General features: G+C 34.6%; 2 protein-coding genes across 2 annotated transcripts; one reads left to right on the top strand and one right to left on the bottom strand.

The window, feature by feature from the left end:
* Window positions 1–12422: 12422 nt before the first annotated feature.
* Window positions 12423–16208, bottom strand: LOC137580621 (carnitine O-acetyltransferase). The gene is made up of 3 exons (XM_068294726.1): window positions 13897–16208; window positions 13392–13843; window positions 12423–13310 (listed from the first exon to the last, which is right to left on the bottom strand). Exons 1-3 carry the CDS (start codon window positions 15352–15354, stop codon window positions 12464–12466), a joined length of 2757 nt encoding a protein of 918 aa, XP_068150827.1. The 5' UTR covers window positions 15355–16208; the 3' UTR covers window positions 12423–12463.
* A 7819-nt stretch (window positions 16209–24027) lies between these two features.
* Window positions 24028–24759, top strand: LOC137580786 (uncharacterized). The gene is made up of 4 exons (XM_068294907.1): window positions 24028–24093; window positions 24160–24315; window positions 24384–24551; window positions 24604–24759. Exons 1-4 carry the CDS (start codon window positions 24028–24030, stop codon window positions 24757–24759), a joined length of 546 nt encoding a protein of 181 aa, XP_068151008.1.
* The last annotated feature ends 421 nt before the right edge of the window (window positions 24760–25180 follow it).

Here is a 25180-nt window from a genome sequence, read left to right as displayed (position 1 = left end):
TTAGTTCCTCGGCCTTCACAAAATCAATTAGTCAGTTTCGGTCGAATGATTGCATATGTATACGCCACTTGAAGCATTCACTTGACATATATAACTCGGTTTATTGGAGCTCTCCTCATCCCACTTCTCCCACTTCAATTCAATTTGTCGTGGCCCAGAAAAAAAAAGGAACAAGAAAATCAAAAAAAAAAAAAAAAAAAATAGAATGACAAAATTTCTATGGACCCAAAAATTGTCTGTGTCCCAATTTTGTGTTTTTTTTTTCTTCTCTATTTTTGTTGTTGGCTTCCCATTGCCAAATTGCTTGGCCCGCACAAATTGGCTTTAGTCTCTTCCTTTAGGGCCAAGCGGTAGGGCAATAAAATCAAACCCATACTGTGGCACACTTGGCGTATGCGTAACGCACAATTATCCCTCATTGTGTGGGAGTGGCTATAACTAGATATGTGAGTGAGTAAGTGAGTGAGTGTGTGTATCTGAAAGGATGGAGGCTAGGGTGAACACTCAAAAGGATATGAGATAATTGTCATTGTCATGCGAATTTTCGAGACTACACACACTCTCTCACACACACAGACACGAACACACATTTCGAGCTATAGGAATTTTGCGCTTCCGGCTGACACACAAAGCCATTTGGCCACTGGCATAGAAACAATCCGATTTCAAATTGCATTTGAGTTTAACTCTCAATTTGGGCAAATATTTTGCAGCTAATTGTTTGACACTAAGCCATTTAAAATATCCACAAGGGGAAATTTGTCATTAAGATTTATATAAATGAAAAACGGACGATCGACTTTGTATTTCGTTTTAATGTAAGATTCATGCATCTGATTAACGGCTGCAAATGTATTTCTATTTATCTTACCTCTGAGTCAGAGCTGAGATGGCTGACACAAGCTTGGTCTTGTTAAATACTATATGGGATAACAAAAGCAACAACAACTATGTACAACAGGTGAGTAAGTGATTTCGTTACCTAGATAAGTATCCATAAATTGCCACTTAAACTTAGTCACCACCATATCGATTTCTCTTAGAATCATACTCAAAATCTTTGTGATTGCATGTCTTTTTTTACATTTTACATTACTAGAATACTGAATATTTAGTATTTAATACAATCCCAGACTTTAGCTTAATAAAAAATTCCTTAAAAGAGTTTATAAGATTCGGTAAATATTCATTTCGCAAAAATTGAATATGGTGAAGATGATTTCATGTAGTACTATATCTTAGACTCATTTGCTAAATATGTATCTAAATAACTTTGAGACACTTCAGAGGAACAATACAAGAACTTGAAAATACTTCTTAAAAGTGGATCATATACCAAATTTGAAACAGACCTCTGAGTGCTTTTGAATATCATCCACCTATTCCTTTATGTTAAATACATACATATAAACATAGGCAAGCCTCCAGTGTCAAACGTTATATTCGTAGGCATTCAAAGTAAAAAAAAAAAACATTTATTTATTTTGAAAAGGGCAAAACTTGTACCTCTTGATCAGTACCATAGTTGGTGAAAAATTCGAATCTGGATTTCGTTTTCTAGAAAATCAAAATACATAAAATACAAATATAGACTTTCCTGTATAATTGGCAATACTCCACTTATTAATTTTCACATTTAGTTAAGTTAATTGATAAATATCTCTTTAAATAATATTATTTAGCCACTTTGAGAACTTAACTTGTCTCCATAAATTAAGAGAGCTTTACTACCAGGTTTCGTTCCAACTGCTTTTTAATAAGGCCTAACAAAAAGTGTTTGAAACAGACAGACATTCAAATCAAATTTGATAAAACCCCCAAAAAAGATATTAAAATGCATTTAAAGGATACAGAAGTCAAATGGTTGTATTAAAAAAAAACGTCTTCTAGATTGATTCTAGAAAAAAAGTTGAAAAAAATTAAAACAACTGTAGTAAAAATCTATTGACCATATGCCATGTGGTTTGTTTTTTATTTTTGGCATTGCTTTTCCTTTCGTTGGATGTTTTTTGTTTTTAGTTGATGCTGTTATTCAATTTGAGAGGCTTTTCAATTTTGTTGTTGTTATTGCTATTGTCCGGGGCTGTTATTGTCATTGTAACAATTTTATGGTTAGTACGTTTTTATTTCCACCGATTCGGCCTGACTTTTTTTAGCTTTTCTAGCTTTTCGTTTTTTGTTTTTTGTTTTTTTTAACAAGCACCAACATTGCATGACGCATTTAACAATTTCAAGTTCAAATCACTTTTTATGGTTTTTATGTAATCACGTAACAGCAATTTACATCCAATCTGACGCAAAAAAAAGGTAGTGGGATTTCTGTTGTTGTTCTTGTTGTTTTGTGGTCTGTCATTTGGATACTCTAGTTAAAAAATGGACTTGCATTTGGGCAAAACAAGAATTGACAAAAGACTAGAAAAGAAACCAACAAAAAAAAAAAAAAAACCGAGAGATCTATGTTTGTTTAACCAAATGGCGCTAGTTAAAACAAGAAATGGAGAGAAACTCTTAATTAGACCCCCGCAAGAAGTTCTTTTTGGTTGCTTGGCTCGGATGGCGGTTTGACTGGTTCCACCAGTTTCCGTTTTGAAATTCATTTCAGTTTTCGTTTTCGTTTGAGCTTCTTTCACGCCAAAGACCCAAGAACGATGCGCAGAAGATTGAGTGACGACAACAAGAGTAACAACAACAAGAAGAGCAACAACTATTTAAAAACAAATACCATTTATTGATGTGATAATCTAAAGATCAAGGTCTTCCTTTTGCCATTTCAATAAATTGTTTTTGTCTTCGTTGTGTGTACAATCTTTTTTTTACGTGGTGATATTTTTTTTTTTTTTTTTTGTTATTCTTGGAATCTTTTTTAAATACCCTACAACTTACTTTGGGTAAAGGGTATATTTAAGTCTCGAAATCAAAGAGACCTTTAACACAAGAAGGGCAAAAGGGTCCAGATCCCTTATAGCTTCTCATGGCTAAGATGTATTTTGAGACTTAAGTTTAAAGTTAGCCTTTTGCATAAGCAAAGCTGGACAAGGCAAGACATCAGTCTTAAGGTCTAAGAGAGAGTTCTGGATTTCATTTCATTTCTTACAGGGTATTTTCCAGATCTCAGCTTAAAGACTTATTTGTTTCTTTTGCCTTGCGTCGAAATAACGAAACTAGAATTTTTGGTGTCTACTAGATTTTCTGTTCTCCCATTTCTTCTTGAAACTTTTTTCTTCGGTTGTTGTTGATGTGTCGGCTTAGGACACAAAAGTGCGGATTAGCTGCAAAACAGGAAACAAAAGCTAAAGCACAAAAAACAAAAAGAAGCTGGGCAAAAAAGAACGAAAGTTAAGCATACAAAGTGGAGCATAAGCTGCTGAGGATTGAGAGCAGTTGTCATCAGGGACCTGAGAGCAAGAGCGAATAGTTTGAGTTTGAATCTGAAACTAAAACTGAGTTATGTAAAGCATATGCAAAACTAATGAGAACACGGGGGAGAACACAAAGAGATGGAAGCAGAGACGCACACGGAGATGCAATTCAAATGCAGTTTACATGCACTTTGCCATTCATCCTAGAATGGGGATTTGTCTAAAATCAGTGAGTACTAGATAAGAGAGAAGAATGATGACTCCTTTTATGCTCTATTCTACGGCAATTTTCTATTTGGTTTATTAACTTTGCATCATATTTTGTGCTTCGTTCTTAGTTATTTGTAATTTTTGTTGGACATTTTACTTTAACTGTAACAAATATCCATAAAGATAAGAAAACCAATTGGAAAACCTTAGCAAACTCTTAATTCCAAAAATTTTTGATTTGCTACCTAAGATAGTGTTAAAAAAGAATGTCTTATTATTATAATAACATTTTAAAACATAAACGTTTTAATATAGATAAGATTTTCTTAAGCAGCCAAAGAGCCATTCCATAGATCGATCAGTAGATAATGATTATGAAATGATTTTCTTATTTTGTCTTCATTAAAGTTCACTTCGAGCCGACGACAAATTTATGTTTCTTAAAACCAACATACAAATATTGAATATTACATTCCAGTAGAAGCATTTAACTTATTTTAAATGCCCGCTTTTGGTTTGGTTTAGTTCTATCAATATTTCCTTTAGTTTGTCTGTCCTTGTTGGATCTGAAGAAATGAGTCTCCAGTAGAGTTTTCTTTTAGGGTAGATCGACCTCATATTTGCCTTGACATCCATAAAATTGACTAGCATGATAGGAAGAACAATAGTTTTATTCAGGAAATTAGATTTATTACCGATATATGTGTATGTATAAATGTATGCAAATGTTTTGTGTTTTTTGTCATTTCTATATTATTTGGGACTCTTTAAATACTCTATCAATAAGAAATCAACTATCTGGTTGACCTTTAAGTTGATTAATTGCCATATAAATAGATAAACAATGGAGAGATTGAAAGAATATTTAGAAACGAGAGAATCGCATAACGTACATATATTTTTGGTGACTTTTCGTTTTTAAGCTGTCAAAGCAAAAAATCACTCAATCCCTCTCAACATCTTAAAAAACAACAACACAATATAGAGCATTTCTAAAGTAAGGAATAACAAACAAACAAAAAAAAATATGTCACGCATCATAATACAAAAAGAAACGGAAAGGTTCAGCGAGTTCAAATGAGGCAAAGCCCAAAACAAATACATATACATATATAGAAATATGTAGGATTGTCTGTATATACAAAAAAAAAAAAAAAACTGAATAAAAAAAAGCAAAAAATTTTTCAAGTGTTGATAAGCTAAGCAGACCTAAAACCAAAATAAGAAGGGGAACTTAAGTCAAAATGAATGGAAGAAAAAAACTGAATGAAGGAACATAAACGTTGCTGAGGGCGTCAAAGTTGACGCTTATCTGTGTGCCTCATTTGCCAAGGCAACAACAAAAGGCCTCATCAATTTCAAAAAGAAAACCGGCGACCAGTCAAAGATTGGACAACTTAAATAGAACTGACACCCCAACACAGAGAACTGTCTAGTCAAAAAGGAAACATTGCCAAAAAAAAAAAAAAAAAAAGTGAAATCGAAAATCAAGTAGCAAAAGTTCAGTCAACTTTCAACTTGCAATTTGTCATTATGCCAGCAAAAAGCGACAGCAACCACATTGGCGCTATGGTGACACCCGGTAGAGGTATATACATATCTAAGTATGTATATACATAAGAAGAACCTAGAAAGTGGCCAGATGACAACGTCATCAAATATAATAAATATTCAAAATCATTTGCAGCGGTGTCTGCAGCTGTTGTTTCTACTGCAACGTTGCGTATACGCAATAAATTTCATTTTCCTTAATGCAAATGCCTTCGGCTGTCGCATTTTTGTGGCAGAGAAACCGTAGAAGAAGAAGCAGAAAAACGCGCTAATGTGAAAAATGGATAACGGATGGGGCAGGCCGGCGACAGAATCCGTGTGGGTGGTGATTAATTTTCGTATTGTTCTTTAAGTTGTATTTTCTCTCGTATTTAATTCTGTGAATTTTCCATATAGCTTTACTTCTTTTACCCCCCAGACACTCATACATACATACACACAGCTGGCGCATTCTGAGGTGGTTGCAGTCTGGGCACCGAACGGAAGGTTTTCTGATTGAGTTCGAGGCGACGAGGGTAATGATAAAAATACGAGAAAAACAATTTGAAAATTAATGTGCAGCAGATCTCTTGATTTCATTTACATTTCCTCTCTTTCTCTATCTCTCTCCCTCTCTTTACTTCAGCCTTTTCATTTAGTTTTCTTTTTTAATGCATTTATTTCTTTATTAAAAGTTTTCAATCCATGAATATATATTTTACACTTTTCATCTTTGTCTCTAACTTTGTTCTTTATTGCGGGACAGGCTTCGTCTGATTTTTAACACATTTCAATTAATGTTTCCGTTTATATGGAAAATAATGTTTACAAATTTATTTTTTAACTTTTTGATTCATCATTAAAGCTACAATAAACACTTGAAGAAAGGACTTTATAATTAATAAGCTATATGCCCAGTATGAAAATTTACTAAGTAATTGATTAAAAAGTTATTTATATTTCAGTCTGAATGAGTTTAGTTTTAAATGGTGTTAAATTTAGTAATGGATTATATTAACTTAATGGATGATAAATGAAAACTTATATTAAATTACACATTGCTTTCAGAGTTTAATCAACATTCATGGGCTACTTTAAGAAGTCAAACTTTTTTCCTTTGCCATTTCCTGTAAGTTGGACTCTTCATTCTATTTCATATGCTTCAATCAATGACAAAAAAACGAAAACATTATAATTTGGAAAACTTTTTGCAATCCTTTTTTTTTTTGCCCATCTTTAATCTTCTTTTTGCCAATGCAGCTTAAAACAAATTTTTTTGCTTCTTCTTTCGTCAATCTGTCAATAATTTGCTATACAGGATAAAGGTTTTGCCTTTATCTTCCTTATCGCTCTTCGTTTTCTTCTCTGTCTCTTTCTCTCTGCAACACTGCAGTGAAGACTGCCATGTAATTTGCAATACAAACAGGCAAGGACAACAAGTCCTTCCCTTTCACATGTTTGAGTAAAAAAAACTTGAGTCTCAACACGAATTTTCAATACGCTCTCAAGTTTAACTAATTGTTATTAAAGCAATTAGTTTGAGCCAAGCAAATGAACTCATTTTGGGGCTTAATAAAAATTTAAATATTATTTTTAGTATTCTTACAAACTTGTTAACAACTTAAAGGTACAGACATACCCTATTGTTAGTGTGTAAAAAAAAAAAATATGAAAATATGCTGCCAGTAAATACTTGTCTGACAGCATGGAACCAGACTTTGACTTTCTTTGTGGCATTCGCTGATGATGATAATGATAATCATGGCGATGAAGATGATGACGCTGCCGCTGCTGCTGGTAATAACATCAGCTTGAGCTTATATGCTCACCCCACAATCTTACCCACAATAATGAAATTTATTTCGTGCCAGTGCCAACCCACCGAAACCCAAAGGAATTTCCCCCATGCGATGGCAAACAAAAGTGTTTTTAAATGAAATTTTTATGCCTCGGCTAAGTGAATTGGCCTTGAAAATGTTCACCATTATAGACATTAATTTTTCAATAATGTATGATTTAGTAAGCAAGATTTTTTCCACATTTCCAGTGACTGGGTTGGGGTGTGGGGGTATCATCAGCTGAATGTTAAATGTAATTCATAAATACGAATAACAAGAATTGGCCAACAGGTTGGCCAACAGGTTTTTCCATAGCGGAAGCGAACAGCGAACAAAAATTGAAGAGAATAAGAATTCTACAAATTTCATTTACAAACAGTCCTTGAAGACAGGTGAGTAGAAATTAGCACATTACATTGCAAGAATCTAACTGAGGAACTTGGAACTTGGTGGAATCCAATGGAGGCGCTTCGCATAAATCGCATAAATATGCTAATTAGTCAAGTGCCGCAAAACCGTAAACGTTTGAATTAATTTGGAATTAATTTCAAACTGAATTTGCATAAACTTGTTTTATCAAACAAATCAAGCAGAAAAATAACAACAAAATAACAACAGCAAAAACAGAACAGCAAATATCAATGATAAGAAAAAAGTAAAAGTTATAAATGGGGGAAATGAACCAAGTCTAAGAATTGGGTCATTGGGAATTATTGAATGAAAGTATTTATTAAGCTTATCAATATACTATATATGAGATTTAAAGGGCTTATATCTTACTTTAAAAACAAACATAAAAGGAGCGGAGAGTAAAAGATAAACGAATTTAAAACATCGTCTTAAGGTTTTTAAAGAAACATTAAAACAAAATTTCAAAATTTTAAAAGTCAACTCTTGAAAACTGAAAAAAAAAGTCAACAACGATCTCATAGTGGAAATATTTACTTTTGCCTAAAGATTTTTCAATCATTTACAACTGATAAAGAAGAATTTTTAGATCTTCTTGTTAGTTTTGTTAGAAATTTTCGAATTGGTTGTCTAATATATTAGAGCGGCTGAAAATTTGATCTGAACTTTATTCAAACTAATACTACGGATATAGCTCCTCTATATATGTACGTATGTATATGTACCTACTTAGTTTTAGTTCTCAACTTTTAGATATCAAGACTCCTTATACATATTATAATATCTAAATCTTATGAGCTCTTACTTAAGTAAGATTTATTTATTCAAATATATTACTCAGAAAGTCATTTCTTTGACTTGACACAAAATTTGAAATAAAAAAAGTAAAAAATTAGGGCAAATACAGATAGATATCTAACTTTAACTCTTTTGCCATATTTCAACCTTTAGTTTATTGATACGATTTTGCAGAAATAAATATTTAAGCAGCTGCGTAAGTTAACTTTAAATATTGGTGGTAAATACTTTGGACTAGATCTAGTTCTTTAAGTAGATTAAAAGGGCGTCAAAGACATCAATCGTATATGGGTTACATACAGCTCAGTATCATTAATATGCCCTTTTTTGCAATAGAGCATAAGATAGAAGATAAGAGACATAAAGAAGTGCTGAGAAAGATGATAATGGAAATGTAAATGGAAAAGCAAAAGTTAAAGCTGAATTAGAAGCAAAAAGCAAACTGATTAAATTTTATTTATTGTGTCACTGTCTCAAATGGATGAAATGGATGATGATTATGGCCTGAATTTGGCTTACACTCACCCACAATGTCTCTGGAGCAGCTGTGCCGCCCCCTTCTCCCTCTTAGTGCTTGCCAAATTCAATTTGGTCTGTTGCTTATCAGCTTAAGCACCCTGTGTTTGTTGTTGCCTTTGTTCAGCAATTGAATATATGTATGTACTATGTCAACCATTCCATCCTGTACGCAGCAAAGAATATTACAGGAAATTGTTATAAGATATCCCCGACGGTTGGTCTACCAAATATTTCATGTTTCAGATAAGCAGCGAAACATTCATCCGCTTGTTAAGGAGGCCAAGTTAGGTCACTACGTGCCTTAAGCATTCGAGCCTCATCTCTGTGGCGTCACTTTTGGTTAGCTTTTTGCAAAAAGTGAATTATCCAAAAAGTAAATGTGTTCGTTCTCCATATTGACACGTGTGTCCATTTTAGCTGTCCATTTCACATTTCGTTGTTCTCTTTCATTCGATTACTTGTTCTACTTTAATTACTAGATTTCCTCTGCCCCCCTAAGTCCGACCCCACAACCCCCAACTCCCACAGTTCATCAATTGGTTTAGCTTATCAAAGAAACCTGAGTACAAGCTTGTCGCATTTGTTCATAGTTCAATGCTTTGGCATCGTTTCACGCTCTTCAGACATGACTCAATGCTGCATAGGTCGGTATTAATCATCCATTGACTGACCCAAAGACCGACTATATAACGTTGTTTTAATTCGCTTGCCAGAACAAGAGAAACATGTGTAAAACAACGAGAGCAAGAGAGAGTGAGAGATAAAGAGAAGAAAACACAACAAAGTTTTAGAATTATTTTTCAGCATCGTTGAGCAGAGATTTGAAAATAGAAATGAAACAAAAGAATACAGAAAATAATTACAACTTTTGTTCTAATTGCAAGTTGGGAAAACTTATACAGTACACACACATGTTAAGGGAAGGGGGGTGTAGTGAGGGGTGAATTTACCGGGATTTTCACACAATGCAGAGGAAATTCGCATTTACTCAATGCCAGCAAATCATCTCTATATTCTTTTTTCTGCATTTTATCAACTGTTTTTTCTTTTGTACAATTTTAGACTTAAGACAGAAATTGTATTGTTAAAAAAAATCAACTTTCCCTTCTTTCTCTAGTAGTTTTAAGTATAGATTTATTTATCAAATTTATTTTACACTTACAAAATCAATTTGACAATTGATCAATCAACAATCAATCTCACAAACGTAAAAAAAAAAAAAACTAATTAACTATTTTTATTATTGAAAAAGTGATATGATCTCATTAAGAACAAAATTTAATGTACTTGTAGTAGTCATAAATTGTCTCAATCAGAACTGATTTTACTCCCTCCCACTTTCCCTGTGCCTTAATTATCCTATATGGCATTCGATTACTAAGAACATTAACGAAAAACTTAAAATTTTTAATTAGACTTTGTTCTTTCCACAAATGATCGTTAATACATGATATCATTTTTTGTGTTTCTTATCTAACCAACATTTTACAGCTTACAATATTATTTCCGGTTTCACATTTACATACATGCAAATATATGAGCTTATAAGATAGAGAAGAGTTTATAAGATAAGTTACTACTAAACATCAAGGGAATTTGATAAATTAATCTATCTATATAATTAACCAGAGTCATAGTCTCTCTTGTTGGTTCTTTTCATTTCAATGATGATCGTTTGAATTTGTCGATCTATTACTTAAAATCTTTGAACTCCTTTAACAGAATCAAAGATATGAATATTACACAAAGCTTAAGTACTTAATTCAATATAAAAAAAGTTCGTTTTCGTGATTACTCTGCTATGACCTTTACCTAGTATTTGCAATTTATTAAACCCAATTCATTAAATATACTCAAACCCTTTCACATGCCACACAACCTTAGGCACAGGTGAACTTTAGCGTACCTGTCGGCCCAATTTAACAGTTTATAAATGGGGTAACTTAATCATTCTTTCGAATAGTACTGAAGTCATTTTTGATCCGCCAGTTAGCTGTTTTTCCTGCACTTTCTTTAAGCCACTTCAATTGTTTTTTACCTTTTTTGCTTACTCTTAGCTCAAAAAGCTATTCAATCGAATCAAATAGACTTCCCAAATGCAATTTCAGTTGCACAATGCTCTTAGATGCGACGAAGGCAATGCCCTAAAGTGAAAAACACTCACAATTTTCGGTGTGTGTTTGAGAGTGTGAGAATGTGTTTTGGGGGGTTTTCATCGAATGGTGGGTACTTTATTAAAGTGCAGCCCGAATCGTGGGCCATCAGCGTCGGCTTCATCGTCATTGTCGTTGCAGCCACCGTGGCGTCGTCAATTATCGCCGGTGTACGCAAAGTGGGGCAGGCAAATAATAAACGCGCCCAAAAAAACAAAAAAAAAAAACGCAGCAAAAGCACTTCATTGTCAAATGAGCTTAAACACGCTCCCGCTTATGTGACTCCGCTCCCCTGTCCCACTGGTTCACCTCCTTCTCAATAACCACCGGCAATCCTCTCAATTCGTTTTCGCTTTTTCGCTTTTGCCGTTTTCACGCCTCACTTGCCGCCTTGTTTGCCACGTTCGCTGATTGATGGGTGACTACTGCGTCGACGTTGACGTAGACGTCTGCGTCTGTAACTGTGACTGTGACTGCAACTCCGACTCGACGACTCTGAGTGTGTCGCCTCTGTCTCCGCACAGGTGTCGCCACCTAATTAAATGAAGGCAACGCTCACGCATGCGTAACCCAAACGGCAAACAGCAGCAGCAGCACCAGCCGATGCAGCCCCGCCTTTACCTCAACCACCAGCACCACAATGCCCTTCGCAATGCATTGTTGGAAATGGGTCAATATGCAATTATTGCATTTCATTTTACGTTGTTTTTTTTGCACACTTTGGGCTCAGCATCGTTTGCGTCATACGTATAATTCAGCTACTTCAGTTGGCAAAGTAATCATTCAGTTGGTGGTGGTGGTGCTGCTGCTGCTGCCGGCCTCAAGCTGTTGATATTGTTAATATTTACACAATGGCCACAACAATTTACGGAACTGGGCAGACGACACTAATGGATCCATGCCATGTTGGCGTTGCAGTTTTCCCATTTAGCCACACCATCGAAGTTCTAAGTACGAGGTAATGAAGCAAGCCACATCGTCGTCATGGTAGCAAAATCGTGAAAACTGGCTAAAACCCCATTTCTGATGAGTTTGCCAAGTTTTAAAGGAAAAAGAAAACCGTTTTGAGGAAAAATTTAGCCCAGAAACTATTTTAAATACTAAAGACTTCTTACTTATATATAATACTTGTTTAATTTATGCCAAAATACATTATTTGAAGTTGCAATATACCCTCTCTTTCTATGAGTGTATAACATTATGTGTAATCGATACGCTCTAGTTTGATCCGATAAAAATTTCAAGAAAACACAGTTTTGAAAACTAACTCTTAGGGTATGATAAGAAATTTGTTCAGGTGTGAATACAAATTTGAACGGTCGAGAGGGTTAAAAAAAGGGCGCCAAGTTTACTCGGATGTCAAGAACGGTAAAAAATATAATTTTAAGAACAGGTTTAGTCTGTATATGCTAGAAACGAAGAAACAAAGCGAAGATTCCTTTACTTATCGATTTAACTTTTAGACAAACCTTCTTAAACGCGCTTGAATAACAAATGATATCGCAAGCTAATTATGGCAAAGTTTTCTGTGCTAAGATTATCATTAAGGTCTTTGGAATAAGGCCTCTTCAAAAAGTCGATAAAAAATTGGATAACTAACCAACAAATTGCCAATACTTAACTATTTATTATGAAATTTTCGAACACATTATTTTTTGTCACTTTTACCATCGCACTTGCATAATTCAATGGACCCTCGATCGCCGCCTGTTTCCAGTACCAATGTTCGCATATGATTTAGGGCTGTGTTTATGGCTTGACCGTAAACTTTGGCGGAGGTTTTCTTGTGGGTATTCCAATTGGATATGGAGAATATTATATCATTACTGCGTGGATTGTAACAGCAGCCATAACCACAGGTTGTAAGTGGTCCAAAGGCTAGAAATGCATCATGGGTGGTGGCTACTTGTGAGCTAAGTACTCGATAGTTGATTGATTTTAAAAAGGTCGGCGACTGGAAGAATTGTGGCAGTGGAAGACCATTCTCTTTGGCCATTTGTTGAAGACCGAACAGATGACGATCCACTCCACGTCCAAGGAGAGCCAATTTCATGAGCTCTTGATGAGCATCGACAGCAGCCCGTAAGGCTTCCATGCGATCCCTTTTCGATGAATCGGGCGATGTTATGGACTTGATAAATGCACTCGATTCAATTGTTGTTGATCGTATGGTTTCAGTCCGACCTCCTTTAAAGATACGCAAATGGGCCGATTCATATTGAGACGGCAGCTCCTTATGCATTAAGTAGAATGCCAGTTGTAGGGCAATTTGTATATAGCTATCCGCATTGAGACCCTGAGCCATAATGAAGTTCTTGCCATGGCAATGGAATTTAAAAACATTCAGCTGGAAATGCTTGCAGAGGCTATCAATATTACGCTCGGCTACAGACATCCATAGCTCTGTGCACTGGTTAAGAGGTTTAAATATCAATGGAGTAAATGGTTTAACCTTTCCGTCATTACAGCTCTCACAACCATAACCAGGTTGGCGACTGTAAATGTAAAGATTGAAGATTAAAGAAATATGTTAGCTAGTTTTTCATAAGATTGGCATTAGTTGGGATCACACTCACATATTTTTCTGTAGCAAGTCCATGAGCATGGCCAGAGGCTGACAATCGGCCGGTGAATGTTCAAAACAAATGCCGGAGAAACCATTTGGGTTAACAATCAACTGCAGTGTCTTGTCCATCCAACGATTGGCACTATTCAAATGACGTCCACCGCCATGCAACAGATGGGCTGCCTGTAGATTTCGCTGCTCACCCTCAGGAGGCAAATCCACATACTCGTCCATACAAACAGCAAATAGAGCTTTCTCAATAACACTTAAGATACGACAATTATCTTCATCACGCCTTAGAAATTCATGTACTTCTGCCCAATTATCACGGGTATCGTGGGTAAGAAGACCCATAGTATCGCCATGTTCGCTCTGACCATTAACAATACCATCCAACTGATCACGCAAAGCATGGACATGCACAATTTTACCATCACAATTATAAACGGGCAATTTGTAAAACTATCACAAGTAATTTAAATATTTAAGTAATATAAATTATGCCAAATACTTACATTATTCTTATTTATGACTATCACATAATCAGAATGGCTGTATTGTTCAAACGCATCCATACACGGCAGTGGTATACGCACTCCTCCGAATATTTTACCAAATTGACTATTATCGAGTTCGTACTGGCACATCTTCACAACGGGTATTTTATGCTCGTCCACTATTTTCTTAAATTCCAGCATACCGTAGATACATTTGGCTACAAATGTTATATAGTCAATGGGATGAAGGAATTTCTGTAATGGAAATGCCAAGCAAGGACTCGTGTATACGGTGAGAGGAGTTCGAACTTCCAAATAAGCGGCATTTGTCCAACGTTCAGTTAGCCAATTTGTTTTCAAATTTGCCTCTTTCTCTAGGAATGCTTGAAGCTGAGCTCCATCTTTATCTAGAAATTCTTTTACCAATTGTTGCTCCAAATTAAACAAATCATCGTCCACAAGAGGCTTCACACTGCAAAGATAACGATCCAGTGTTTCCTTAAGAGGCGTTACTGGGTAAGTTAATAGGTTTTGTCTCGCATTGTCTTCACAGGATTCAGTTTCTTTTGTGTTTTTGGATGAGCTAATTGATGGCTTAGAACTTTTTGCAGAGTAATCTGCAGTCTTCTCCTTTGAATTTGGATCCTCTAAAGCTGATTTCATTGAATCGCTAGTTTTATGGACTGTTGCTTCAGTTTTCGGATGAGCTTCTTTTCCTTCTTTGACTTCCTTGAGTTTGCCTCTAGCTTTTTCTTCAAGAGGACTCCTATATATCTTTCCATCAGCTGTTTGTTTTGGTGGTATGGGGGGATATTTCGAATCCTCAGACTTTGAACTAGAATCATTAGCATTAAGTGTCATATCTCCATCATATTTCTTTGTGGATTTCTTTAATTTCCGGCAATCATCATTGATAATATGTTTCAATCTGCTTTCCTTGGGCTCCTTACGTTGATTATGGTCTTTGGATTTATTACAAGAATCATCAGTAGACTTTTTGCCATTAGACTTTGACATCAAATAATCTTTGTTTTGGTCTTTTTTGGAGTCATAACACTTATCTCCTTCGGGCAATTTCTCCTTTTCCTTTTTGTTAAAGGATTTTGAATCGTCCTCGCTTTCTTGTTTCTTATCTGCAGCTTTGTCAAGACATGGAAACTTGCCAACGGGAAAACCAGGTATTATAGGTATAGGATTAGCATCTAACATCTTTTTACGTGCAGGCGACTTAACTTTCTTGGATGCTGTTTTTTCTGACTGCATGGGAGGTGAACGAAGTCCGGATCTTATTTGACCAGCATCTAAGCGGTTAGTTGAGGGCGCACTTTTAATTTTATGTTGTGAAGGACTCTTGATTGGTTCCATTTTATCTTCAGCTGCTTTCGATGGTTTTAGTCTTCCAGCAGGATTGGACTTTACAGCTACAATTTTCATGTCATGTTGTGAAGAGCTTTTTGATTGGTAACGTTTTATCATTCTGTAACCCTTTTTCGTTTGCCTCTTTCACAGCTGTTTTGGGAGGTTCAGGTTTTCCAGGAGGATTGGACTTTGCAGCTACAATTTTCATGTCATGTTGTGAAGGACTCTTGAGTGATTTTTTCTTAGCTGCTTTAGGTTGGTCCTGCTTTTTGGAAGGATTTGAATTTTCAGCAATCATCTTCGTGTCCTGTCGTGAAGGTTTCTTAAGTGGTTTCTTTTTATCAGTTGTTTGCTTATGATCTAACCGTTTTTCGTTTGCTTTTCTGTTAGGTGCTTTTGGTGATTCTGGTTTCCCGGGCTCAGTCTTAGCAGCTGGTTTCATTTTCTCGTCCTTATTTGATGCTGGTTGTAATACTTCATTTGAACTCCCTGGCTGTAGTTTGCATGGTGCATCTTTTTTTGGAGGATCACAAAATGCCGGAGGATCGGCTTTCGAGCCACCAGTTTTTCTCGTTGGTTTTGGCCCAATTTGCTTTGCGAACGATATTATTTGATACTCAAAAGGATTTAGGGACACTTCTGTCTTAAATAAAGTTCCATTCTTCGAATGCTTTATCTCCTGTGATTTCTTAATAGCATCGATTATATCCTTTGCGGGATGTTTTGAATAATTGCCTTGGCTATATACACGGGATAGAATAAATGGGTGGGCACTCATACCACAGTTATTTGATTTAGATGGCAATCCAAAATGGCTGAGAAAACTTTCGCTAGTTAATAAAGCCCTCATGATGCATTTAGTACATGGCTTAAATTTACAGATGGTGTCAAAGAAAAGGCAAAAAATCAGAAAAATGGCTTAAGTAAACAGATGTGTGTATGATTTTGAAAAGAAAAACGATTTGAACAAAAATTATTTGACAAGTTAATATATATAAATATTTAGAAACGTCAAGTTTGGCACTTTTCACTTAAGATCATAAGAGATCATAATAGATTTAGTGCAATTACCGACCCCCTTAAATGTAATTACAAATAACTAAATTTCCCTTAAGATATCCTGTTTCGGATTCTAAGTTTATTTATTAAAACTATGTATAAGAAATCTTAATAAATAATTATGAATTTTAATTTCCAAAGATCTCTCAACGAGACTTAACCGTCAAAAATGAATACAAATTCCGAATACCAGTTGAAACAATTGTTTTTATTAATAAAAGGAATGCACTCAGTTTATTTAGATACATTGCAAACATTTTTACTTGCTAATTGACCTTCAAATTGTGGTTATATACTTATATATATATATAGAATTTATGAAACATTTCATAGATTTCTTATTGACCAGATGGGTTAACCAAAACACTTAAGACTTCATTAAAGAATAAAACCAAAAGTGTCAATTGCGATCACCTTTTGCCACATCTTAAACACTTTATACATACATATACTACACGAAATACATTTGCCAAGTTCAAGGTTAGCATTTTGCTTAAAAGGCTGACAAATACAGTCGACCATTAGTCATGCATAAAACGCGCTCACCTTTGACAAAGACAGACGAACGGACGGATGGACAGCAGGCGAGGGGCAGGTAAGCAGCGAACAGAACGATCGACAACGATCATAATAAAAGCCACTTGGTTGAGGCTTTGGCAGAACTGACGAATTTTTTAAACTGAGTCAGTCAAGTGCAAGCCAGCTCATCCATTTCGAATGGCAACGCCCACCAACAAGACCATTTGGATATGGAGAAGGGAAAGATGCCCAGAGGCGGGATGAAAGTTAATTAATAACTCAGACCCAAAAACTGTGAAGATGACTTCGACTTGAAATAACCTCAAGCAGAAATTGTATGAAGAAAATTGCATCTTTCTAGTCGGTTATTTAGCTCATCTGTTGCTTATGATGTGCACACTGACCCACATTTGGTCATCAATGCGAAGCATTCTTCTGCCCATCACTCGGCATCTCTTATGCAACATTTGCAGATGCATTTTCTGCGTTTCATTTCATTTTACCCCTTTCGGCTCTTCGTCGTCGTCGTCTGTCTCACTCTTTCTTGCCTATTCTAGGCAATTTTATTGCTAAATTAAGTAATTGGTACAAGAAGCCACTGGCCCCCTGCCCAGCATCTCCCAGCATTCCCGTCTTGATCACTCGTTTTGGATTCTTGCAATTTACTTGTACATGTGCCTTGCATTTGTATTTGTATCTATTAGAACGTATCTGCATCTGTGCAACTGCAAGACGACGACGTCGGCCCACAATGAGAAATGTGTGCTCTTTGTAGTCTTCTATATTGCTGTTGGTTTTGTTTTCCATTTCAAATGCATTTTGCAGAGAGCAAAACAGAAAAAAAAAAACCTAAAACGAAAATAAAAGTCAAAGAGGCCAGAGATGAATGTGCCAATGTGTTCTAGATTTTCACACACACACACATTTGAAAGGAAATTGCGACTTGTGTTTGATTCCCTCTTAAAATTTTTCCATTCTCCATAGCCACTTCACCTCCTTCAACCTACATTCCCCCCCTTTAATTTTTACTAATTAGCACGTATAATTTTAATCCCTTGCATGTGAATCACACAAAATTTGGCACTATATATATGTACATATATCTCAACGCCTTCCTCTCACGTCTTACTCATAATCTGATCTCATTTTAATCGTAGCTAATGAATGTCAACACTAATTGCCACTTGAGTGAGACAAACAATAAGTGCTGTGCGGGAGGGGCAAAGGGTAGGAAAAGCTGTCAAAAAAAAGTATTTCAAACAACAAACAAACAAAACAAAAGCAACAACTGGAAAAAAAGAGCCAAACAAAAGACAACAACTTCCAAAATGCCTAATTACGGGTTGTTTCACATCCAAATATACATACATACGAACATATGCTCATTTCTTGGTCGGTTTAAAGGGTTGGCGTGTGTGTGTGTGTGTGTGTGTGCCATTTGAAAATTGGTTTGTGCCTCACAGAAATATAATTTAAATGACTTAATAATATTTACATACAATTTATACACATTAATTAACTTATTAGATGGCCAAGTTTAGAGTGGCCCGCAGATCATTAATCATTAGAAGGGAGCAATAAATATTTGTTTGAGAATGGCTGAAGAAAAATTCAATTTGATTTTTCATATTTTTTCGGTTTAATTTTCAATTAAGTTTGCATCAATTTATATTTCTATAACTTACGAGGAGTATTCAAGATTTTGCAGTCCATGTTAAGCTTTAAGGATATGTCCTAGCTGGAGGAGTATATTAAGTCATTACATACATATTTTAATGAAATGAGAAGAATACTTAACTGTTATAGGTTTAATATTATTACTAACATACAATCGCCGAAAAACATAGTCTTTGGTACTTGACTTCATAAATTTGTATTAATTTAATTTAATATTTAGTACACAAAAATACAGTGGAAGATCGGATAATCGTATAGCTCAAATTTAAAGGATAGTTTTAGATATTTCATCTGGGATATTTAATATTACTATTTAAGCATGAAACATAAACTTGCAACTTGTAAGGGTATACAAACTTCTCAATGAACTTCTTTTAGCCAGGGCGGATGATTCTATATAGAATCAAATGTCTAAATTAAAGGTTGAACTATATATTATTTATACTATACTTGAACAGCAATAAAAACAATGGAAAATAATGGTGTTTTAACTAAAACCATTGAAAATATAAAAAAAAATATTTTAATATTTAAAATTAGTACTTAATTTAGAATGTAATGAAATATTTTACAAAGAATTTTCTTAATTTTTTTTATAAATATATCCATAAATAGTTAATTTCTTTACTAATGAAATGTCTTCCATCTAACCAAATAATTTATATTCTATTTAATTTGTTTGTATTGACAAAGTAAATAAGATTTAAAATAAATAATTAAACATTAGGTTATTTGCCAAAATTTGTTGCCAAAAATGTGTGAATCTCTTTTTATGGCTTACAAAAACTTTTTAAGTAAAAGTCTCTCTTTAAAAATTTACAATCTTAATTAGAGATTTCCAAGAAAACTTTTTTAGCAATATCTTCTAGAAAGATTTACTTTAAGCAGATTTATCAATAGAAACATTAATATTAAATTTCCATAGAAATATTTCATGAGAATGGCATTAAAATTGTCATCTCATTCATAGAAATCGATTAACTGATTCAGAATATAATTTTTTTTTTTTTTCAGATTCGCAAATCTTCATTACCATCTTGGGTTTATTTTTACATTTTTATTTGTTTGTTTTGGTTGGTTGTGATTTTTTACTCTTGATCTTCTCGTTATTGTTTTCAAATTCAACTGCAGGTAGAATCGACTCAAACATATGGCCGCACCATCACTATATGTTTGCTGAGCTCTAACCATTTAAGGTGCTTTTGCAGCATTCGAGTCTTGAGACTTTTGAGCTTGGTGCCATTTGGTTGTGCCTAGTCATGATCATGCTGCAAGTGAGGAGGAGATCTGTGACCAGGTTCAGGTCACAATTCTTTATTTGTATTCCAAGTAATTGTCGTGATAATGATGATGGTGTTAACGATGATGATGATGATGATGATGTCATTTTGGTTGAGCTGCTGTCGTTGATGGATTTGCTTCGTCTCGCGACTTGGAGTGGATGCTCTTGTCTTGTTGTTGCTGCTGCGCATATTGACCAATTTTAGCCAAACTCAATTAGTCTTAACTGATGTTGTGTGTATGTCTCTGTTCTTTAATTTTTTTCTCTTTTTATAGAATCACAATACTTGGCAAGGAGCTGGTTTATAGCATTCTGATATCATTGGGGTCAAGGTCAGTGGCAGCACCCAAAAGACACAGACAAAGCCAAGCCCAATACCCCAAGCCCCAATATCCCCAATCTCATTAACAACTCGTCGCCAAAATATAAAAGAGCTGAAACAGGCTGCTGCGCAATTTGAAGAAAGCCATGCACACATAAATTCAGGCACATATAAAACCCCAAAACGGATTCTGGGCAAAATCTTTAATTAGCACTGAAATTAAAAAACATCTTTGTCGCTTTACCTGCGACTTAAAAATATAAAAAATAAAAGTTATAAGAATATGGCATCTTTCTTTCTGAGGTTTACATACAACAAGAATTCACTGATGCTGTCTTCGGCTTCTGTTGACTAACCGGCTAATTCTTCTTTCAACAAATTGAGAAACCCAAAACATTCTTTTCGCCTTAATTCTAAATCTAAGCAACGACCTTTTAGATACCCTACTTAAAGCTTGGCTTTAAATTACTATCTAGTCTTGACCTGATTAGTTAAAAGCGTCTCTTACCAACAAACAACTTTTGTTTAATCAAAATTCTTTTCATTTCGAAATGAAAAACATGAACTCATGAGAATTTTGATGTCTTTTCATGTCTTTTCAGCAATCTATTAATCACCAATTTTAGGGATTAATGCTATTATCTTATTGAAGAAAAAAAAATTTAGAAATTTATTTAAAGTTTTAAAAATTTCTTAAAACGAAATTGAAACTAAAGATCCAAAAGTCATTAAAGACTGTTAAAAAGAACCTTCAGGTAACTGTCAGAGACTTTTAAGTCAGGTTTTAAAGGCAATTCAGGTGCCTAAACTTGCCCTTCGATGGCGTAGTTAAAGTCGCCCATATTAAGTATACGTAAAAAGAAAAAACTCTCAAATTGTCAATAATCTTTACTTGGAAAGATCGAATTTAGTTTATGGTATATCAAGAAGTTTCGAAAGATTCTTATATACCCGTATCAAGCCACTTTGGATACAGGGTTTCAAAATCGAAAAGAAACCGCGACAAAATACAAATCTTCATGCACATGCTAACAAATAAAAAAAAAAAAAAAAACGAAGAATTCAGTTCTTGTGCTTGGCGACCTTGAAATTTAATTTCAGCTCTTCTGTGCGCTTTGCGAGTTGAGTGCTTCATTTTATCGCCTGTGCTTGAACTCGTATCATCAGCCTCTCACACTCTCTTTTTCAACATTTCTTTCTTATTTTCGGTAGATGCTTTATTTATTAATTCGTAATGCGATTTTATGGCCGGCCATTTCAATTTCATTTCATTTCAGAAATGAATTGCCTGTTTGTTCACTAAATTGGAGTCTCCTGGCTGGCCCATATCGGGGCCTTCTATGGATTTCAACTTCAGATGTTCGGTTGTTATTTTATTCTCAGTTGAAAGAATTTTCATGCACGAATTTAGGCCAAATTGCGCAAACACATTTATCTCCCAGTCTCACAAAATGCAATGCAGAATGCATACGAAATACAAAAGACTTTGCATTGTGTGCCGACGCCTCGCATTTGCACAGATGTAGATACATTCGTTGTTCTAATAGATACAAATACAAGCGCAAACACATGTACGAGTAAATTGCAAGAATCCAAAACGGGTGAAGACAAAAACGGCAAAGGGGGCGTAGGTTTTCTGGGGGCTGAGACTGGGGCTTCTTGTACCAATTACTTAATTTAGCAATAAAATTGCAAACAGCAAAGAGCACAAAGAGAAAAAAAAACTGAAACTTAAAAAGGAGGGAGAAAGATGAATGGAGAATGAAACGAAATGCGGAAAATGTATCTGCAAATGTTGCATAAGAAATGCCCAGAGATGCCAAAGAAAACATTTACTAACATGAGCGTAGATCAGAAAACAAAAGGATACACTTTCCTTAAGAATTTCGTTAACATTGTGTCCTTTGTTGGCGGAGAGTGAACAACTTAAAACAAAAATTTAAGTGACATTTTGATTATTATTAATACTCAGGAACGAACTTTATCAATTTGCCCTTAAAAGAACTAATCATAACCTCTTAGTTATAACCCCGTTTAAATAAAGGCAAACTACGCTCCTTGGTTTTCCATAAGTTCAGCAAATGTAGGCCATGTAAAATGCGAGAGCCACATCTTTGAGGGAAAACTTGTATAATATCTAAAAGTTAAATATTGTGTTTTTATCTTCTTTCTGAGTTATTAATTAGCATTGAAATCTACCTGTCAGTTATGGTCAATGGTGAGTAATTTAAACCTCTAGACACAAATTGCTAGCTATGATCACCTTGAACTTGGCATAGAGAAATAATAATTATATTTTGTTGAATTTTCTCTCATGTTTTTGCAATTGCAATGGCTTCTCCACCCCCTCCAATCAACGAAGCTGAAAATATTTAAATGCTAAAACATTTTCTTGTTGTTGCTGCTTTTAGCTAAAATAAATATGAATGTGAATGTGAAATGTGTGTGTCTTTTTGTTGTTGTTGTGTTTGTGTTTTGTGTGCTATGGGGCTCACCCACCATGAGGGAGATGATGACGATTCTGCTGTTGGCCAATTCGACAAAAAAACAAACCAACAACAACAAAAAATGTATACTTAAAACGACGACAAAGTAATTACGTGGATTTGAGCGAGAGAAGAGAGAGAGAGAGAGAGAGATAGAGTGAGAGAGAGGGGGAAAACAAGCAGAGACGCAATCGGAGCTTCTGCGTCAGGTTATGCAAGTTCAAGGCCAAAAACTCTGCATTAATTATAATTATTTTTGCATTTGTTAAACGCCAGCAAACAGCAACAACAATAACAACCGCCTGTTAATTGTCTGGGTGAATGCAAAAGAAGAAAAACAGGTAAATGCAGAAATCCATAAAAAAAAATCATACCAAAAATCACAAAATTTTGGTTAATTAATCGCTGGCCAGAAATCACCCAAAAAAAAGGGTTAATGCCCATTGCGGACACGTGACTCCAAGAATTTCAAATTTATCAACAGAAACTGACTCCAAAGTTCTAATTAAGAATTAAGAGCGTTTTTATGTTTTTCCAAATTACCATATGAAATAAATTTCATCTCTTTGGGTTAATATTTCAAATCACCAAGCCACACACACACTCTTAATGAGATGAGATCTGAATTGATGCATTTTTCTCTTTGGGAAAGTGCTCGGCACATTTTCCCAAAAGCACGTACTTCACATAGCCTAGGGACAGTACAGTGGTCATCAAAATTCCTGATTTGGTTTGTAAACATCCGTAAAGGGAACTTGAAACTATCCAATAAAACGTTTTTTGTGGAAAATTGTATAAATTGGAACTGCAAAATTAGGAAATAGTTGGGCTATAAGCTTTAAAATGTTACATTTTATGACTTATTTGGATCTGTTAATTGCACATTTAGAAAGTAGGTTAATGAGGCATCGATATATTTTGACCTGTTTGGATTGGAGTGCGAAATTATGACAAAGAATTATGTGAAATTATAGCCCTTAATCATGCAAGATGGATTAACGTAATCGTAGAAAAGTTGAATTCAAATATAAGAGTCAGAAATCCTAAGCCTAGAAAACGCATCCTGATCCTAAACCCATATCATATGACTGTAAACTTCTAAAAATCATTTTGATATTAGATATCAAACTAAATCAAATTCATGAAACATTTTCATGAACTAAATATTATTGGAAACATTTAGATTACATGCTCTCTCAGCCCGATTAGCCCATAGCTAACTTGATTTAATGTCATTTGTATAAAATTATAATTGGAACTAATATAATTTCGATAGCATTTAAACACAAATGATATTAGATCAAATCAAATTTTCTCGGTAATGCGTTGCCTTTTATAATATAATTTTTATCGGTTAATATCAACTAGTTGCTCATCTGGAAAATTGATATGTCACATGTCATTAGTGAAAAAACTTCCATTAGTTTGTATCGAGACTTCGAACAATGATTTACCTATTTAGTCATCGCTGGATATTCTGGATCATTTCGTTTCTAATCCTTGCCAAAAAGGTTAATTTCTAATGATAATCTTAAAGTAAATTTTTTAATCGCCCACAATAATATTCTTCACAAAAGATACAATCAAAGTTTGAGTTTACGAATTTAAAATGCGACGCCCTGGATAAGCAATTCTGTGGATTTGAATATTGTTATTTGAAATCAATAAATCGAACCTACAAGTACATGTCAGTGAAGGTTAATTTGTATAAACTTCCTGTAAACAAATTTTCGGTAAGTTAGTATGACTAGAATTCCATAAAATGAATGGGAATTTCACTTTTACTTAAGTGTACTTGCAGATTAAATTTCAAGGGCTAAAAAGATCTAATGGCTATGTTCCAATTACATCTGAAATCACACTGGACGGTTGTAAATTAATGTCCAATGAAACATTCAATCCATTTGGCACATATTTGCAGGGTTTCCTAATGTCCCATACAAATATAAATCACTCTTGCCCCTTTAATGTAAGTAACTAAGGACAAATGAGTGTAAAGGTTAATTTTCTTGTTTGCTTAGCATCACATTATAGTGGAAAAGCTACCAGTTGATATTGTGAATTATAAAATGACAAAAATTATGCCATTCCCAAAGGGTAATTATCTCTTGAATACAACTTGGATCGCTTATGGCATTCAACGTGCAAATGTTGAAATATATGGAACACTCTCTTGAAATCTTAAATCTCTATAATAAAATAAGTTATTTGCTGTGAATTTGATTTGATTTTCAGTTTAAAGTAATGGTATTTGATACCTATGTATTGTACTTAAGGAAAAAATGCTGCCTTTCATTTGTCGTTTAGCTTTTGTTATCTGTAAAGTATTTGGCACAAGAATCATGAACGTTATCTTATAACATTTGCAGAGATTTAAGGGAAAAAAATAAATTCTTTCAAGAGTTCAATTGCAAAACAAAAAAACAAATAGAGTGAATTATATACATACATATATATAAAGGCTAAGCTGGGCAGAGACCTCTTAAGCAAAGCTGATAAGCAGCCGAACAAATTCAATTTACTAACCAACGTAATGGAGGATGGCCAGAAATAAGAACTGAGACAAAAGACGAGTGAAATAGTCATTCAGTTAGTCAG

This window comes from Drosophila tropicalis, unplaced genomic scaffold (genome assembly GCF_018151085.1).
Source record: "Drosophila tropicalis isolate 14030-0801.00 unplaced genomic scaffold, ASM1815108v1 contig_845, whole genome shotgun sequence".
NCBI classification, from domain to species: domain Eukaryota; kingdom Metazoa; phylum Arthropoda; class Insecta; order Diptera; family Drosophilidae; genus Drosophila; species Drosophila tropicalis.
This window is presented reverse-complemented; position numbering and strand designations above follow the sequence as displayed.

Excerpts from the sequence above, each read along its gene's own strand:
- LOC137580786 (XM_068294907.1), top strand. The coding sequence starts at position 24,028 with ATGATTTACCTATTTAGTCATCGCTGGATATTCTGGATCATTTCGTTT. Across the intron at positions 24,316-24,383 it reads TTCCTGTAAACAAATTTTCG|ATTAAATTTCAAGGGCTAAA; the intron begins GTAAGTTAGTAT and ends GTGTACTTGCAG. Across the intron at positions 24,552-24,603 it reads ATCACTCTTGCCCCTTTAAT|CATCACATTATAGTGGAAAA; the intron begins GTAAGTAACTAA and ends TTGTTTGCTTAG.
- LOC137580621 (XM_068294726.1), bottom strand. The coding sequence starts at position 15,354 with ATGATAAAACGTTACCAATCAAAAAGCTCTTCACAACATGACATGAAA. Across the intron at positions 13,844-13,896 it reads TAGTCATAAATAAGAATAAT|TTTTACAAATTGCCCGTTTA; the intron begins GTAAGTATTTGG and ends TACTTGTGATAG. Across the intron at positions 13,311-13,391 it reads GACTTGCTACAGAAAAATAT|TCGCCAACCTGGTTATGGTT; the intron begins GTGAGTGTGATC and ends TTACATTTACAG.